The 17,631-nt window shown below is 40.2% G+C and overlaps 1 protein-coding gene across 1 annotated transcript; it reads left to right on the top strand.

Moving 5' to 3' along the window:
• Positions 1-1,943: 1,943 nt before the first annotated feature.
• cstpp1 (centriolar satellite-associated tubulin polyglutamylase complex regulator 1) lies at positions 1,944-12,273 on the top strand. Its single transcript, XM_054620611.1, is given in 10 exon segments — positions 1,944-2,127; positions 2,313-2,415; positions 2,879-3,009; positions 3,163-3,247; positions 4,115-4,200; positions 8,764-8,974; positions 10,355-10,464; positions 11,183-11,246; positions 11,503-11,582; positions 11,585-12,273. Coding segments are annotated over 10 exon segments (1,038 nt in total). The 5' UTR covers positions 1,944-2,045; the 3' UTR covers positions 11,671-12,273.
• Positions 12,274-17,631: the final 5,358 nt, after the last annotated feature.

Below are 17,631 nucleotides of genomic sequence, written 5' to 3'. Positions count from 1 at the left end.
GTATAGGGGAATATTAGATATAACAGAGGCTGTATAACAGGCATGTTATCGAGTGATAACCATAGAAACACAAACACAGTATTAGGATAGTATATAAAGGACAAATAATCAAACTTTTATTGCCAAGTATGATTACACAAACATGGAATTTGACTAGTATAAAGATAAATTAAAAATAAGAATATGACAATAATCAATAGAATATGAAAAGTAATAAACCAATTCCGAGAGTATGTTAAAATATGTCTGTTAGTTAGTGTCTGTATTTAAAGTACACAGTTGTGCAGGAATGTGTAAATTATTGTCCTAACACATTTTCATTTAAAACGGCGGTCTGGGCATGGGCTTGCCTGTGAAGAGAAGCAGATTGTAATGTTTGTTGCTAAGTAACAGAAAATACAACAGAGTCTTATTGTACTTACTAAAATAAAAGGCCTTGTTTGATACTCAAGATCTTCCTCTCTTGTTCCCCACACACACTCTAATGGAAATAAAGTTGTATTTTTCAAACGTAGTTACAAGGCTGCCTTGAGGTGTTTCTCTATCTCTCCGTGTTGAATGCAGAGCTGAAGTCCACAATCACGATCCTGGCGTAGGTTCCTGAGGAGTCCAGATGCTGGAGGACAAAGTGGAGGGCCATGTTGACTGCATCATCTACAGACCTATTAGCTCTGTAGGTGAACTGCAGGGGTCCAGTAGTGGGTCGCTGATGGATTTGAGGTGGGACAGGAAAAGGCACTCAAAAGACTTCATTACCCCAGGGGTCAGGGGGACTGTCCTGTAGTCGTTACGCCCTGAGATCCTTGTTTTTTGGCGACAGGGTTTATGATGGAGGCTTTGAAGCAGGCTGGTACATGGCCTGTTTCCAGTGAAAATGTCTCTGAGAACAGAAGACAGCTGATCAGCTACCATCCCGCCTGCCGTTACTAGGTACCAAAACCTGCATGCTGCGATGATAATGATGATGAAGTTGCGGTAATTTAGCAGTAAGCTTCCCTCCAAAAAATGGAGATGCTACTGGATTTCCTGCAGCATAAATCCCTCACAGTAGGTTTACTACTTTTGTCTGGTTCGATATGTCTGCGTCATTTTGGCTGACATTTCAACCAGATGTTGGGACGTCCTTGGATTTATTATTATTATTATTATTTTTATTTTATGTTGAAGAGTACAGATTGGCAGCCAAACCTCCTCTGATTGTTGACTTAAGAAAAAAGGAGGCAAAGACACACACCCCTGTCTACATTAATAGAGCTGAGGTGGAGCAAGTGAGATTTTAAGTTCCTGGGAATCAGCATCACACCTGACATGGTCCTCACAAATCTCCATCCTGGTTAAGAAAGGTATCAAACGGCTGTATTTCTTAAGAAAACTTAAGTAAGGCAAAATTCCTGTGCCAAGTTATTGTTAACTTTGACAGAGGATTAATAGATAGCATCCTGAATGGAAACATTGCAAATTGGGATGGGACAGGAGGGCTCTACAGCTGGTGATTAAAAGCGCCCAGAACATCATCGGTACACATCTATTGGTGAGAAGAGGAGCCTGCGAAGAGCTTAAGAGAAATGAAAAGACAAAACACACCCAGCCACAACCTGTTCACCCTGCTGCCGCCTGGAAAGATAAACTGAAGTATCAGCTACCAAACCACCAGACTTCAGAACAGCTTCTTTCTTCTGGCTGTGAGACTCCTTAACTCATCCTTTTTGTTTTGTTGCTGTTTGTTTTCTTTCCTATGTAGCAAATTGTGACTACAAACTAAATTTTGTTGTGCAACACTGTCGTACAATGACAAATAAATACCTTGTTACTTTGCATAATAGTAATGGAACCTTTGTGTGCTATGTTGTTCGGGGCAGGTATTTAATGTAACTCACAACCTTCTGCTGTTTCCATGGTAGCCTCATCCCACCATATTAGGAACACATCCATGCTTAGGACGGTGGGTGCTATGGTGTCGCTATCCTAATGCTACAGAAATCCCATTTATTTAACTGTATGAATAGATATCTAGATAGTTCGCTACGTTCAACTCGAGTTTATTAATGTTAATTTCTACGTTATCTCCTGAAAGGATGACCAGAATGAACCGTTTTAGTTCCACCGTCCCAGATGACGAGTACCTCGGTAGGTTCTGTGTTAGCTTTGCGGTGCTAACAGCTGAGCTCTTTAGCTTACTGCTTTTTTTTTTGGTGTATACTTCCATTTTCTGTGAGCTATCTATTCATGGCTCTGTCTCGTCAGCATATCGTCAGTGGATTCTAAGTCTTTGTATCCGCGCGTGTTTGATTGTGTGTGTCATTTCGTCACAGCGGACAGTAATGTGATGTTCTACCTGAGTGATGCAGTGACCCAGCTGCTGGAACATAAAGAGGAATACACCCAGTTTGGAGTGATCCGCTACTTTGCTGAATAGTATGTCACACTCATTACACAGTTAATAGCTGTAGTGTACTGATGTAGGGTTTGGGAGGGTAATAAAAAACATTTTAAATTGCAAATCACCTCAAAGATAATATTGGAAAAGTACAGAATATAAGGAAACTCCCTACAATTTGCAAGTTTCCCCAATACTTTTAATCTATTATTAGGTGTACAATATATCACAATCATTCAATTACCATTGTAGTTGCTGACAGACTCGTCTTTCCCGCTGTTTTGTTAAATGCACAGAATGTAGCAAATATGATCCAAACTGTGAGGAGTCTTTACAAAACTAGATTCACATTTTAGCAAGACTGTCACCCTAGCTGAGAGAGTGGGTGGAAGTAAACACAATTTAGTGCATCTTGTGTTTTATTTTTTATCTAACTGATTTCATGAATTTTAAGATGGACTTCTTCTTTTTCTTTTTTTCTGTGTGTGTGCATGTTTGTAGTTTCAGCAGTGTAAAGAACAGTAACCACGTACTCTTCAGAGAGTATAACTACATCAGGGCCACTCCCCACAACAGAGCCTCGTTCATCAGAGTCTTCTGGAGATGCTACAGACAGATCGGCAAGAGCGGAGGTGGGTGAGAGACAGAAATAATTAATAGTCATTAAATAATTGCCCCTTTCTCTATATAAGGCTATGTTTATGTCATAACATAAGGAAGTCCTAGTTATTGAAATCAGTGCTTCACTGTTGTCTATTCAGTAACTATAATGAGTTGTATTCCAGACTTACTGTCCATGCTGGAGTACAGGTCGCTGCTGCAGTTATTGTGTCCAGACTTCCCTTTGGAGATGGTGCAGAGTGCAGCCAGGTCAGTACACAGACACACCTTAGACAGCACACATACATTCTTATTATTTCTTTGTACTGCTGTACAAACAAGGGTGTGACCAAAGAGGTCACACCCTTGTTTGTTTGGTTACCACGACATTCACTTTTAATGCTTTGAAAATGTGCTTTTTCAGTTTAATATAACAATTAGTATGAGGTGCATGCTTTTGAGCAAATAGGGTGGCTACTACATTTTGTATTAGAGTACAGTGTAGTCATTATGTAGTTACACTTATCAAAAATATAAATGCAATACTTCAGTATCAGTTCAACTTAAAGATCTAAGACTTTTCAATGCACAGAAGGGCATGTTCCTTTCAAATTTTCTGCACAAATCAGTTTACTTCCGTGTTAGTGAGATGCTGATTTGACTGCATGATTTTTACACAGGTGTGTCTAGGGCTGGTCCCAATAAAAGGCCACTCTAAAATGAGCAGTTTAATCTTAACACAGCATCTGTTGTGGATTTTACATGACTGGGGAGACAGATATGCATCTTTGAGTCACATCCCTGAAGAGAACACCATCAGAGAAAGTCGCAGATCTTTTATTTCAACTCAAAAGTGTTGATATTTTTGTTCAGTGTATATTGTGTATACAGCACATGCCAATGCTATATATTACAACAGACCTAAAAAGAAAATAGAATTAGTCATTGTGTGCAGAATATTCTCTTCTATGTTATACATTCTATTGTGTTGCATAGCACTCAGATCTTTTGTCTTTATGCGCATACTTATTTTTGGGATATTTGGGCTCTTAATGACCAGTTCACCGCAGGACTTATGTGCTAGACAGAAGACACGTATAAACGGTTGTCATCTGCTTTTCTTCTCTTGTCCTGTAGAATTATTCTGATGGACGATGCCATGGACTGTCTGATGTCTTTTTCTGATTTCCTTTATGCCCTCCAGCTGCAGTTCTACTACCCAGGTACAATAAAAGCTACTGTTTTATATGCCTCTGGGCTTATACATTCAGTTTGGCTGTAAACGGAACTAATGTGGGAGTGTTAAAGGGACAGTTCACCCCAAAATCCAAACTACATATTACGCCTCATAAGTGCAGTGCTCTTTATCAATCTAGATAGTGTTGGTGTGAGTTGCCAAGTGTTAGAGATATCATCTGTTGAGATGTCTCCCTTTTCCTCAATATCCAACAGACTCTCAAACTCTCTCCAACAGTTCACTATAGTTCCTACATGAAGCTGCTCCCAACAAGGTCAGTGGATTGTTTTGAGTAACTGGGTCATGCTGCTGAGTTTTTCAAATGTATTTTTTTGGCGCTTTGAGCACCACCAGCCGAGGGTCATGTAGTCCCATTATATAGGAGAGAAGGGAGACGTCTCAATGGCTGATATCTCCAACACTTGGCAATGCACACCAAAACCATGGCCGTACCCCTCATTTAGGTCACGAGGTCCTACTTTCAGGCTGTATAGCCTACATGTGTTTACAATGTTCAATGAGACCACTGTCAGTCAAAGCTCAGCTGAGGAGACTGAGAGAAGGTGATGGAGATGAGAGAGGAAGAGCAGGTACTGCTGAGATATTGTTTGGTCAGTGGAACCTATCGGCTCAAATAACACCGAGCTATCTATTCTATTCAAAGCCAAAATGATACAGACTCAAACACAAAGGTTAAATGATGACGACGCAATATATCGTTTTAGTAAATTATTTTAATAGACTTTGACACGAGAGATAACTGAGGAGTCACAGAGAAAGGGACAGACAGTGAATACAGAGGCTGAGAGAGAATACAGTGGGTACGGAAAGTATTCAGACCCCTTTACATTTTTCACCCTTTGTTTCATTGCAGCCATTTGCTAAAAAAAATGTACACTCAGCAACCCATCTTGACAGAAAAAAACAGAAATGTAGAAATTTTTGCAAATTTATTAAAAAAGAAAAACTGAAATATCACATGGTCATAAGTATTCAGACCCTTTGCTCAGTATTGAGTAGAAGCACCCTTTTGAGCTAGTACAGCCATGAGTCTTCTTGGGAATGATGCAACAAGTTTCTCACACCTGGATTTGGGGATCCTCTGCCATTCTTCCTTGCAGATCCTCTCCAGTTCTGTCAGGTTGGATGGTGAACGTTGGTGGACAGCCATTTTCAGGTCTCTCCAGAGATGCTCAATTGGGTTTAGGTCAGGGCTCTGGCTGGGCCAGTCAAGAATGGTTACAGACTTGTTCCGAAGCCACTCCTTTGTTATTTTAGCTGTGTGCTTCGGGTCATTGTCTTGTTGGAAGGTGAACCTTCGGCCCAGTCTGAGGTCCTGAGCACTCTGGAGGAGGTTTTCTTCCAGGATATCTCTACTTGGCCGCATTCATCTTTCCTTCAATTGCAACCAGTCGTCCTGTCCCTGCAGCTGAAAAACACCCCCATAGCATGATGCTGCCACCACCATGTTTCACTGTTGGGATTGTATTGGGCAGGTGATGAGCAGTGCCTGGTTTTCTCCACACATACCGCTTAGAATTAACGCCAAAAAGTTCAATCTTGGTCTCATCAGACCAGAGAATCTTATTTCTCATAGTTTGGGAGTCCTCCATGTGTTTTTTGGCAAACTTTCATATGTCTTGCACTAGCTCTGCCATAAAGCCCCGACTGGTGGAGGGCTGCGGGCTTTCATATGTCTTGCACTGAGGAGAGGCTTCCCCACGATTGTCAGGGCCACTCTGCCATAAAGCCCCGACTGGTGGAGGGCTGCAGTGATAGTTGACTTTGTGGAACTTTCTCCCATCTCCCTACTGCATCTCTGGAGCTCAGCCACAGTGATCTTTGGGTTCTTCTTTACCTCTCTCACCAAGGCTCTTCTCCCACGATTGCTCAGTTTGGCTGGACGGCCAGGTCTAGGAAGAGTTCTGGTCATCCCATACTTCTTCCATTTAAGGATTATGGAGGCCACTGTGCTCTTAGGAACCTTGAGTGCTCAGAAATTCTTTTGTAACCTTGGCCAGATCTGTGCCTTGCCACAATTCTGTCTCTGAGCTCCTTGGTTGTCGTGCTGAAAGGTGAAATTCCTCTTCATCTTCAGCTTTCTAACGGAAGCCTGAAGGTTTTGTGCCAAAATTGACTGGTATTTGGAACTGATCATAATTCCCTCCACCCTGACTAAGGCCCCGGTTCCAGCTGAAGAAAAGCAGCCCCGAAGCATGATGCTGCCACCACCATGCTTCACTGTGGGTATGGTGTTCTTTGGGTGATGTGCAGTGTTGTTTTTGCGCCAAACATACCTTTTGGAATTATGGCCAAAAAGTTCAACCTTGGTTTCATCAGACCATAGCACATTTTCCCACATGCTTTTGGGAGACTTCATGTAAGTTTTGGCAAAATGTATCCGGGCTTGGATATTTTTCTTCGTAAGAAAAGGCTTCCGTCTTGCCACCCTACCCCATAGCCCAAACATATGAAGAATACGGGAGATTGTTGTCACATGTAGTACACAGCCAGTACTTGCCAGAAATTCCTGCAGCTCCTTTAATGTTGCTGTAGGCCTCTTGGAAGCCTCCCTGACCAGTTTTCTTCTCGTCTTTTCATCAATTTTGGAGGGACGTCCAGTTCTTGGTAATGTCACTGTTGTGCCATATTTTCTCCACTTGATGATGACTGTCTTCACTGTGTTCCATGGTATATCTAATGCCTTGGAAATTATTTTGTACCCTTCTCCTGACTGATACCTTTCAACAATGAGGTACCTCTGATGCTTTGGAAGCTCTCTGCGGACCATGGCTTTTGCTGTAAGATGCAACTAAGAAAATGTCAGGAAAATCCTACTAGAACAGCTGAACTTTATTTGGGATTAATCAGAGTCACTTTAAATGATGGCAGGTGTGTACTGACTACTATTTAACATGCGTTTGAATGTGATTGGTTAATTCTGAACACATCCACATCCCCAGTTATAAGAGGGTGTGCACACTTATGCAACCACATTATTTTACTTTTTTATTTTTTATTTTTTCCCCTAAAAGATTTCAGTTTGTTTTTCAATTGAATTGTTCACGTTATAGGTCACATTAATGGTGGAAAAAGTTCCGACATGATTTAACTTGGTCTCATTTATTTACATCACAAAAACATGGCATTTTAACAGGGGTGTGTAGACTTTTTATAACCACTGTATATTTTAGACAGATCATTTATTCTACTGCCCAATGACATGGTATTGAAGCTATTGCTATTGTTCTCCAAACATCTTAAAGTGCACATATTTATACTTAAGGGAAATTAACATTCTTCATGGGGGCATGTCCCAGAACCCCCCTGGTAGGCTCAGCTTGGTATTATAAAACCCTGCGTCTAGCTTTGACCAAAACAATCTAGATTGATAAATAGCACTACAGGTAAGGGGAAAATATGTTGTTTTGACTGTCCCTTTAATGATTTTCTTTTGTTTAAATTCTCACTCAATGGAATATAATTCAAACCCTTTGTATTTGATACTCTAAAGTAAGTGATAAATGTTTAATATTTTCATTATGGATTGATTTTAGTTTATTCCATTATGGGGTAAAACTGTCTGACAGAGAGAAAACTCTTGTACATTGGAAGGATTCTAAGTTCAGATATCTGATATGAGAGTAATTCCCATCTTTCCTACCCATCTTTCAGCGCAGGCTGAAAACTCACCTCTTCAAGAAGTACTACCCTGAGCCTTCCTCGTAGCACTTATTGCATTCGTATTAGTTGTTGCACTATTGTATTCGTATCAGTTCGCTGCACTTATTGTATTCGTATCAGTTCGCTGCACTTATTGTATTCGTATTCGTTTACTGCACTTATCCTATTCGTAGTAGTTTGTAGCACTTATTGTATTCGTATTAGTCTGTTGCAATTATTGTTTTCGTAGTAATTTGCCTCTGCACTTTACCTTTGCTCTGGTTTATGCTTTAAGATGCTTGTTTAAGAAAGGAGATGCACTTATGACTTCTGGTGACGAGTAGTTCTCTTGAATACCTATGTTGAATACACTTATTGTAAGTCGCTTTGGATAAAAGCGTCTGCCAAATGACTGTAATGTAATGTAATGTAATAGTTAGCCATTATCTATCATTAGTGTGTGAGCTATATTCAATTCAATTCAGTTCAGTTTATTTTGTATAGCCCAAAATCACAAATTACAAATTTGCCTCAGAGGGCTTTACAATCTGTACACATGTGACATCCTCTGTCCTTCCCTCACATCGGCACAGGAAAAACTCCCCTACAAAAACCTTTAACAGGGAGAAAAAAGGAAGAAACCTATGGGAGAACGACAGAGGAGGGATCCTTCTCCCAGGATGGACAGAATGCAATAGATGTCATGTGTACAGAATGAACAACATAACAGAGATACAACACATTCAATGTATATGACATAAATTATTCATATAATCCATATCTCCATATGGATTATATGAACGATTTATGTCATATCAAATGTTTATCTAATTCATCATTCATACAAAAGCTGAATGAAACAGAATTGAATCCCCTGTGTTTGTAGAGTTCCTGGACAGCGTGGTGGTGATCTACCAGGATCTGTTAGCAGGGAAGAGTCCTAACACCGTCATCGTCCCCACATCCACCTCCATCGAGCAGCTCCCCTTTGTGGCCACAGAGGAGAACGACAAGGAGAAGCAGCAGCAGGATGATGGAGTGGAACCGTCCACTCTGGCTCAGTGTATTGATGCTCTCTGTGACAGGTTCAAACACAGGTAAAACATAAATACACATCCAAGACCTCACTATCTGGGACCAGACACCCTCTAGAAACTGGCACTTTGATACAGTGTACATAGTATTTACAAGATAACACATGGATGTTCAGAGAGGCCAAAAACATGTGCAATTGATATCTTAAGTCACATGTTGTCAACATGTTGTCAACATCCTGTTCATTATTTTGTAACATGTGAAAACTGGACGTGTTGACAACACAATAAGAATGTGTAAACAACAGGTTAACAATCAAAATAGACAACTGTAACATCGACACTGCAAGCCAATGCTTTGTTTCCTTAAGACAACTTATAGTAGGTAAGTTCCTTGCCAACGTAACTAAGCTAATTTCAAATAGTAACACGCCGGGTGCTGGTGTATTTCTTTGACATCGTGGATGTTACCCTCAATCCAGTGGCTGTATCCCTTTGTTTGGGATCTTTACAGACTCATCCGCCCATGTTTTATTGTTTTAACACTCAAATATTTGGACCTTAAAAGCTAACATTAGCTGCAAGAGTGCATGAAGAGAACTGGATACAGTGTCGGAGGAGGCTCCACGTTCATTCCTATGAAAGTGACTCAGTGGCACAATTAGCAAAACAAGTTTGACTTCTGAGTATAGAATAAGGATGAAAATGCCCGGATCTTCTGGAGATCTTTTGCATCCATGGGCTCCAAAGCGCCAGCACAGTAGCTTTTGCTTTTAGCCCCACCTACAGGCCCTCAGTCCAGCCTTGTTAGTGTTTGTATTCATGACTGGATGAAGGAATATCACTATTTGTGCATTGTACATCTGTTAGGACCTAATGATTTAAATAAGGGACATTTCCTACTGGGAAGTTGATTTGCCAAAAAAAAAGGGTTAGTATATTCTGCTGAGTTGTAACAGACTCTTTCACGCTGTAAATCTATGGGGAAAAATGTTTTTGGGCCTACATCATGTGACAGACACGGACATTGTAATTCCGCTTTTTGGCCACTATAAAATATTTGTTTCAAAGCCTGACCATCTTCCTGGCACCTGACAAGCAGTTGGTAAACGCAGGTTTAACAGTCTGTTTATAATAAACAACATGCAAATATGTTTTTGATGGAAATATCAAATCCTTTTAAATACATATATTTTTGGATTTCTATTGTATGCATTATGTGCATCAGATATATATTTGGGAATTAGATTTTTTATGTGTGGATTTTATTTTCATTTATTCAAAAGGATAATTATTTCTTTGTGTATTGAACAATATTTAAGTGGACAGAGTCATTTGTATTTCTAAATCACAAATTACAATAGTGAGTCCTTCAGCTTGCATTCATTCATAATGAGACCGATCTAACCCTGCAGTGACTTGGCTCTTTGTTCCTGTGTGAAGTCATCCTCCCAGGTCCTGTATGAGGGAAGTACTGGCACAGACCAACAAAGTCTCCTACTACAGCTTCCTAATGAGCCTGGCTAAACACGAGACCATCAACCAAACTATTGGTAGGTCTAACATTACACAGTAGTAGTATTACAACTGCTACTACCACTACATACAAAATGTTGTTTAAACAACATATGTTATTAAGTGTACAATTGTGTGATTTGTGTGTAAGAGTACACAATTTGCTTTTGGAATAGATCCACCCTCATACAGATGTCATGACTTACACACAGTACATTAATACATACCAGAGTAGAATGTTGACTGCTGTAAAGACTTAACTTGTTTGTGACTTGTCCTGATGGCAAAAAGCTGAGGAGAGTTGACTTGGTGACTCATGAATGTTGTAAAGTGCAATATTGTGAGTTTGTTCAATTAGTCCATTAGTTACAATGGTAAACATATGGTAGTGGGTCAATTGAACTGAATTTAACTAGACATACTTGAGATTAAGTTCACTCAACAACTGTTGATTTATACAGACAAGAACTCCTAGTTAAGCTTGACTTCCAGTGATGCTTATTTCTTCTCTAGTAAAAGTTTCTCTGATCCTGCATACACTGTTCTGCCTAATTATAAAAGTGTTCTGATTTCATGATTGTAAGTCCAGTATTCACTCTCTTTTAGTTCTATTTTGGTCTCTCCTGAAAAAAACTAACTCAAAAAACTATCTTTCTCTTTAGATGCTAAATCCTCCACTGTGTTCACCAGCCAGCAGCTAATTTAGTTTGTCTGCTTTAAAAAGGTGGATGTTCTCTTTCATCCCTCTCTCTGCAGGAGCATTACCCAGCATGGCAGAGTTTCTCATTGATCCAGAGATGGACCAAGAACTGGACAAACTGTGAGAGCACATGCAGTGTACTGTAAACTGTATACTGATGACTGTAAACACCTTTAGCTTTTTTTACATTATTTTTTCTCACATTTTATAACAGACATGCTTTTCTTTCATTCCTTTTGCTGTTTTCTCATTTTGTTGTCCTCATTTCCTTTGTTGGGCCTTTACCTCCTGTCCTCTTGCTGCTGTATTTTTTTTCTCACTTATCCTACCTTCCTTTCTTCACTTAATAACTCGTTACTTTTCCGGTGCTGTCCAGAATCGCCCAGATCTCAGTGAGTCCCGGCAGCAACAGCAGCGGCAGTGCGGTGGGGGGGCTGAAGGAGGTGCAGAGGAGGGCCTCCCCAGGAGGAACATCCACCACAGGAGGAAGATGGAGGTGGAAAGCGATGGTTCCACGGAAGAGACCGACTCCTCTGAAAACTGACCTCTAATCTTCCACCAGTCTGTGACACGTCTTATTCCATCTTAAGTTGGAAACACACTGTGGCTGCATGCTACAAGTCAAAACTTTCATGGCCTTTATTTGTTTTGTAAACCCACACATGTAGTGGATCGGCACGCAGCGGTGCAAGCAAACGTTCCACCCTGCGACCGTGTGCTTTATGTCCAGCGTTGATGTCCAGAAAAGTGACATGAGTCCACATTAGAGTACCCATGCATGCACTCTAGATTGACTGTTGATGCTACGTATTATTCTCTATGTGTTGCGTGGTCCTAATGATGTGCAGGTGATCATGTGACTCGCTACTCCTCTGGCGTGCAGGTCGTTTTGAATTTTACTGTAATCTTACCAAACAGAATGTTTGTATTGGTTGGCAGTAATGATATTTATTTAGCTAGTGATGAGTAGTATAACTAATTTGAATATCAACAGTATTACCCCAGTTTATACTCAATTTCTAAGTATTTACAATTTTACCTGATATTCGCTTGTTGTCATGTTGGAGAAGCCTCTTTATACCCTGTATATTAGTACATATATGTACTCAAAGCGACCTCAAAATGAGGCTTTTTGAGTAAATAAAAGTCCCAAACACTCACTGTATGTTCTTACTACTACTACTACTACTACTACAGTTCCTGCTACTTCTACTTCTACTACCATTAATACTGCTATGGCTATGCTATGGCCGTCAAACCCGTAAATTAACTAACAACAAGAAAACTTGAAAGAAATTGGCGCTCTGGAAGAATCTTGACTAATATGTCGAGATAGTCTGAAAACAAATAAGAAGGCTCTCTGTGATGCCAGAGCAGCCTATTATTCAGCGTAAATAGAGAAAAATAAGAACAACCCCAGGTTTCTCTTCAGCACTGTAACTAGGCTGACAGAGAGTCCGCTCTGTTGAGCTGTGTATTCATATAGTCTCACTCACTAATAGCGTCTTGATGAACTTTTTCAAACTTTTGGGTTCAAGTTTGCTTGTACTAGTGACCTGAAAACATGTGTTTGTACTGCAGCCAGGACAGCCATTTTGTCGCCTCATGTCCAGTGAAGGACATGGCTTACAGTCATCCAGAGGGCGCTGGTGAGCCAGATCATGAACTTGGAAATGCCCTCTTGGTTATGATTGTTGCTCAGCTGTTTTGCTCTAGGAATAATCACACCGTCTCAGCCTTCATTGACTCGGGTGCAGATGCCAACCTTTTGGACATGACTCTTGCCGCTCAGCTTGGGGGGTTCTGGGGAAGCCCATCCACGCTACAGCTCTAGATGGATGTCTCCTCTGCAGGCTCACACTTCCTTCGACTCACTTTCAAATGACTATGTAAGGTAATCACAATGAAATACTCACTATCCTTGGTTTAGCAGACATAATCCACACATTGACAGGCCAGATCTCTCTATTATTCCCAAGGATTACCTAGATCTGAAGGAGGTTTTTAACAAAGCCATGGCCACCTTGTTGCCGCCACATTGCTTGCATGACTATGATATTGACCCCCTCCTAAGTACGTCTCCCAGATAACAACTTTTTTTCACCATCTGCGGGCAGAGGACAGGAAGACACAGGACAGGAGGGCAGAGGACACAGGAAAGGAGGACAGGAGGGCAGACGACAAGAGGACACAGGACAGGAGGGCAGCGGACAGGAGGAGGACAGAGGACAGGAGGAAGACAGAGGATAGGAGGACAAAGGTCAGGAGGGCAGAGGACAGGAGGGCAGAGGACAGGAGGACAGAGGATAGGAGGACACAGGAAAGGAGTGCAGAGGACAGGAGGAATGACATGCTGACGATGTTGGTATTCTACTGTAGCCGTCTTGCTGCTACTTGTGAGTTCTCCTCAACACAAACAAATGCTTCAGCAGGTAATGTGCAACAAAGGTTCTTTATTCGATTAAATCAAAAGCAAATACGGACTGCCGTGCGCTCTCCCACGCTGCCCGGCTTCTCGGAGCGCACGCAGTCCAGCGCCAAGTCTCTGACGGGTTCGTATTTCCCGTCCCACTGTCTTCCTTGTGTGTGTGTGTCCCCAACCACCAGAGCACCATGCAACTGAGACCATGCCCACTCCCACATCTACATTATTAGAAGTGGTATTTATTTTATTAACATTTTAGATTTGTGCTCCAGTTAGATATTAATGACATTATAAAGTGACTTTGCTGTTGTAAACCTAACTGTTGCTGCTCTATAAACAATATTTAGATATATTTTTAAATATAAATGTTCAGAGTTTAATTGTTTCTAAAACTCAATATGTTTTCAAAATAAATTATTTTGTCAATTAGAAAAGCAGAGTATTGATAAGAGTAGCTCCTCGTCTTACTAAAATCCTAAACTAGATAACTCAGGTAGGGAGAGATAACTCTCCTTAGCTCAAGGCCACCTGAGTTCGCCTACACGCTGGGAAAGTCTAGTCGGTTTAGTCGGTTTGCAATCTGCAACACACTACTAGATGCCACTAAATCTTACACATTGTGCCTTTAATGATGATGAGTAATAGCGGTTCTGAGGCCCTTCTTATATGTTTTAAGACTATCTCGCCAGATTACCTGGTGCGCGGTACCCTATAACAAATATAATTGACTGTATAGTTTTCCAGGTTAGGTGTGAAAGACTAAGAACAAGGCTTTCAAATGAGTTATAATTTAATTTAGGTTTAGGGTTTATTAGTAGGCTTGAGTCAAAGATGGCTGCTACTCCACCTCCTCGGCCTGTGCCTCGAGGAATATGAGTATTAATATGACTTGGAGGAGTTGATTCATTTAGGCTAACATATTCTTCATGACACAGCCAGGTTTCAGTAAGACAAAATAAATCAATATGATTATCTGATATTAAATCATTTACAAGTACACCCTTAGATGACAGAGTCTGATATTTAAGAGTCCCCATTTAATCTTGCTGTTTTGTTGCACTGTTGCGTATTAATTGTTATTAGGTTATTTTGTATAATTCGTCTTGTATTGACTTTTGATTTCATTAATTTAGTCTCTATAGGGTTTTGGGTGCTAAACTGCTCTAATGGAAGCGCAGAGAAGTGTGTAAGACTGCAACTCTGCTTCCTAGTCTGAACTCTGGGTTGTCATGGATTAGGTCCACTAACAAGCTGGGTCAGATTTCTAGACATTAGATCCGCTCCATCTAAAGTGGGATGAATGCCGTCTCTCCTAATCAGACCAGGTCTTACCTAGAAAGTTTGCTAATTATATACATAGCCCAGTGCCGGAATGATGACATGCGGGTCAGGTTTGGGGTTAAAAATAGGAGTCAATGTCGCCTGCTCTGTCCCCAAAAATACATGTGACTATGGCCCCTAGTTTATGCTATTTCACATTTCTCACAACAGAGCTGCCAATAATCAGACCTTGGCACAATGTCCCTCAGTCATTAATATCGTTATTGTCAAACTTTAAAACTGTTCTTCTCTCTGCTGCATCAGTTGCCATTGTAGATGAACAGATGCACCTCTAGTCCCCATTATACCAGTACTCTGTCCTTCTTCACATCCCATTGTTCAGATCCAACTTTATTCACACCCACCAACCGTGTCTCGACTCCAGGGGAGATATTCCCAATCAAACCGTGGCATCTCCCAACCATCTAAATATACCAAGTCACATTTGGGCCTTTTCGCTTTATTGTGCACCTTGTTAAACAAGTCTTGTTTCCTCTAAATTAAGTCTCTACAGTTTGAAATAGAGTGGGTTTAAGAAATATGTATTGGATGAAGAAAAGGCTGAACAGGCCTTTCCAAGTATTATAGTCTGCCACTCCAGGACTATGCCCGTGTGCAAACGAAGAAATCATTTTTATACACTGAAATGCCATATGCTACATAAACCCTAGAAAAGGGAAACCCATCTCCATTATGGTGTTTATTTATTCATTTTTTATAAAAGTCATTAAGAGTCTATAACAAAATGTTATCTTTATACCGCATACAATATAAAACAAACTAGTCAATTAAATTAATAATTTCTTATTTTCATTGATATTTTTGTTCTATACAATGCAAAGTCTCTATTTGATCATGAGACGAGTCGATATGACAAACGGTCACTAGTTTAGCCGCAACACTAACAAGCTGAGCACATCTGCAAACTGAGTGAGCAGTCATGCCTTTTAGACTTAAAAGCAGCAGTAAGTAACCAGGGCTCTTCATATTAGTATGCACTGGGGCCTGTTGTAACTACTTTAAACCACTGATGAGTAAGTGACAAATAAATCTTTGAATCTCTGAAAAAAGTGAGCTACAACTGTAGAAGCTCAAGTTTAGCCCTCCATCAAAGTCATGTATGGCTAAAATCCAGTTTAAATTTATTTATAAAAATGTGGTTAACGTAATGACTTCTGTTCTCTAAAAATAAGGTCCTTTGGCTCCTACTGAAGAACATGTATTCTAAGTGCAGTTGTAAATGTGATTTATTGACAAGAATAACCACCATCATTATCACCAGTCTGTGCATCTTCTGTGTCTTCAATTTACAACATCGATATCATGCGGTGTTACACCCAGGTTTTGGTCAAACCAACAGCATACAATTATAACTCCTATACAAACATACATACGTACTGTATCTATACAGGATATATCTATATGGATGAGTCATGTACAGCAGATCCCCATGGTGTTAGAAGCACAATAGTGGAATACAAAGAAAAGGACACTTTCTGGTGGATCAGAACAACTTCTTGTGGTGCACCTTGGATGGCTGGCATTGAAATGAACATGAGGGGGACATGAAGACTTTTAAATAGTTTGTGTTTTTCCAGGTAACCGTTCATTTTCGTTCACTTTAGTTTTTTCCTGTGAGTGAAATTCTTGTCTGCTTATATTTTGGCAGATTTCTATTAAATGATTGAATTATTTTATATTATTCTGAGATTAATTATAGTTTGGGTGTTTTGAGGTGGTGTTGTATTAGGAATTTATTCCTAGTCAGTGTGTTACTACCTACACAAGACGGCGGTAGGACCTCTTACAACCCCACATCAAAACATCCAAACTATTTCTTTAAGACAATGGCTGTCTGAAAGGCAGGTAATGGGATTTCCCGAAAACATTGTCCTGTGTAAAGGCTTAATTTGATACAGTTTTTCAGACCGATATCAATATTTTTAGACAGAAGCTGCATGCCTTGTATATATGTATATAGATGTCAGTTTTGCCATGGCTACAGTAAATATGTTGTCAATCAAACAGCATTGAACCACAATGACTGAGTGAGGGACAATACCTTGGTAGGCCTAATATCATCTCTCTTGAGTCCCAGTAACATTATGTTACATTCCATGGCAGCCGTCTTGGGTGGCATATCCAGCTACAAGACTGTAGTATCTGGATAAGATTGACTGTATGTATCTAAATCAGAAGTTAACAGTTAGGACAGGGGACAGTCATCACTACACCAGAAAAAAATAGGCACTATTTATTGAAGACAAAACATTTCAGGCTTCATTTCTATTGACTTTACCTACTCAAATCTGTTCACCAAATTGTTCAACTGCTTGTGCAGATGCATTCTAAATGGCTGGAAATTTCAGTCCAAATTTTCACTACTTGGATCTTAAAGAGGCATTAATTGATTTTTGGGCTACTTGGGGCAGCAAGACAAGCTGAAAACACAACTTTGCCATACTACAAAACCTGTAATATCATGCGTGTTAGCAAATCTTTGTCTCTTCACATCTCAGACACTGAGCTACATTATCATTATTTTGAGGCAGGTCTCGGATGGCCTGAGGAATGTAACTCCAATATTGTCTTTTTTTATCAGCTCTTGAGAAAAGATTGTGTCTCTATAGGTAATAAACGCTCCACTATATTCTCAAGCTAGTTGCCAAATTTTTCTGTCAGCTCTTTGATATTGGATTGGGAGTGTACAGTGGGTTTATCAGGGCCTTTTAGCTGGAAATATCTGCCTGGTGCTCTCAG

This window comes from Anoplopoma fimbria, chromosome 19, assembly GCF_027596085.1.
Source record: "Anoplopoma fimbria isolate UVic2021 breed Golden Eagle Sablefish chromosome 19, Afim_UVic_2022, whole genome shotgun sequence".
In the NCBI taxonomy this organism is placed as follows: domain Eukaryota; kingdom Metazoa; phylum Chordata; class Actinopteri; order Perciformes; family Anoplopomatidae; genus Anoplopoma; species Anoplopoma fimbria.
Note: the sequence above shows the minus strand (reverse complement) of the source record. Positions and strands in the feature narration are given on the sequence as shown.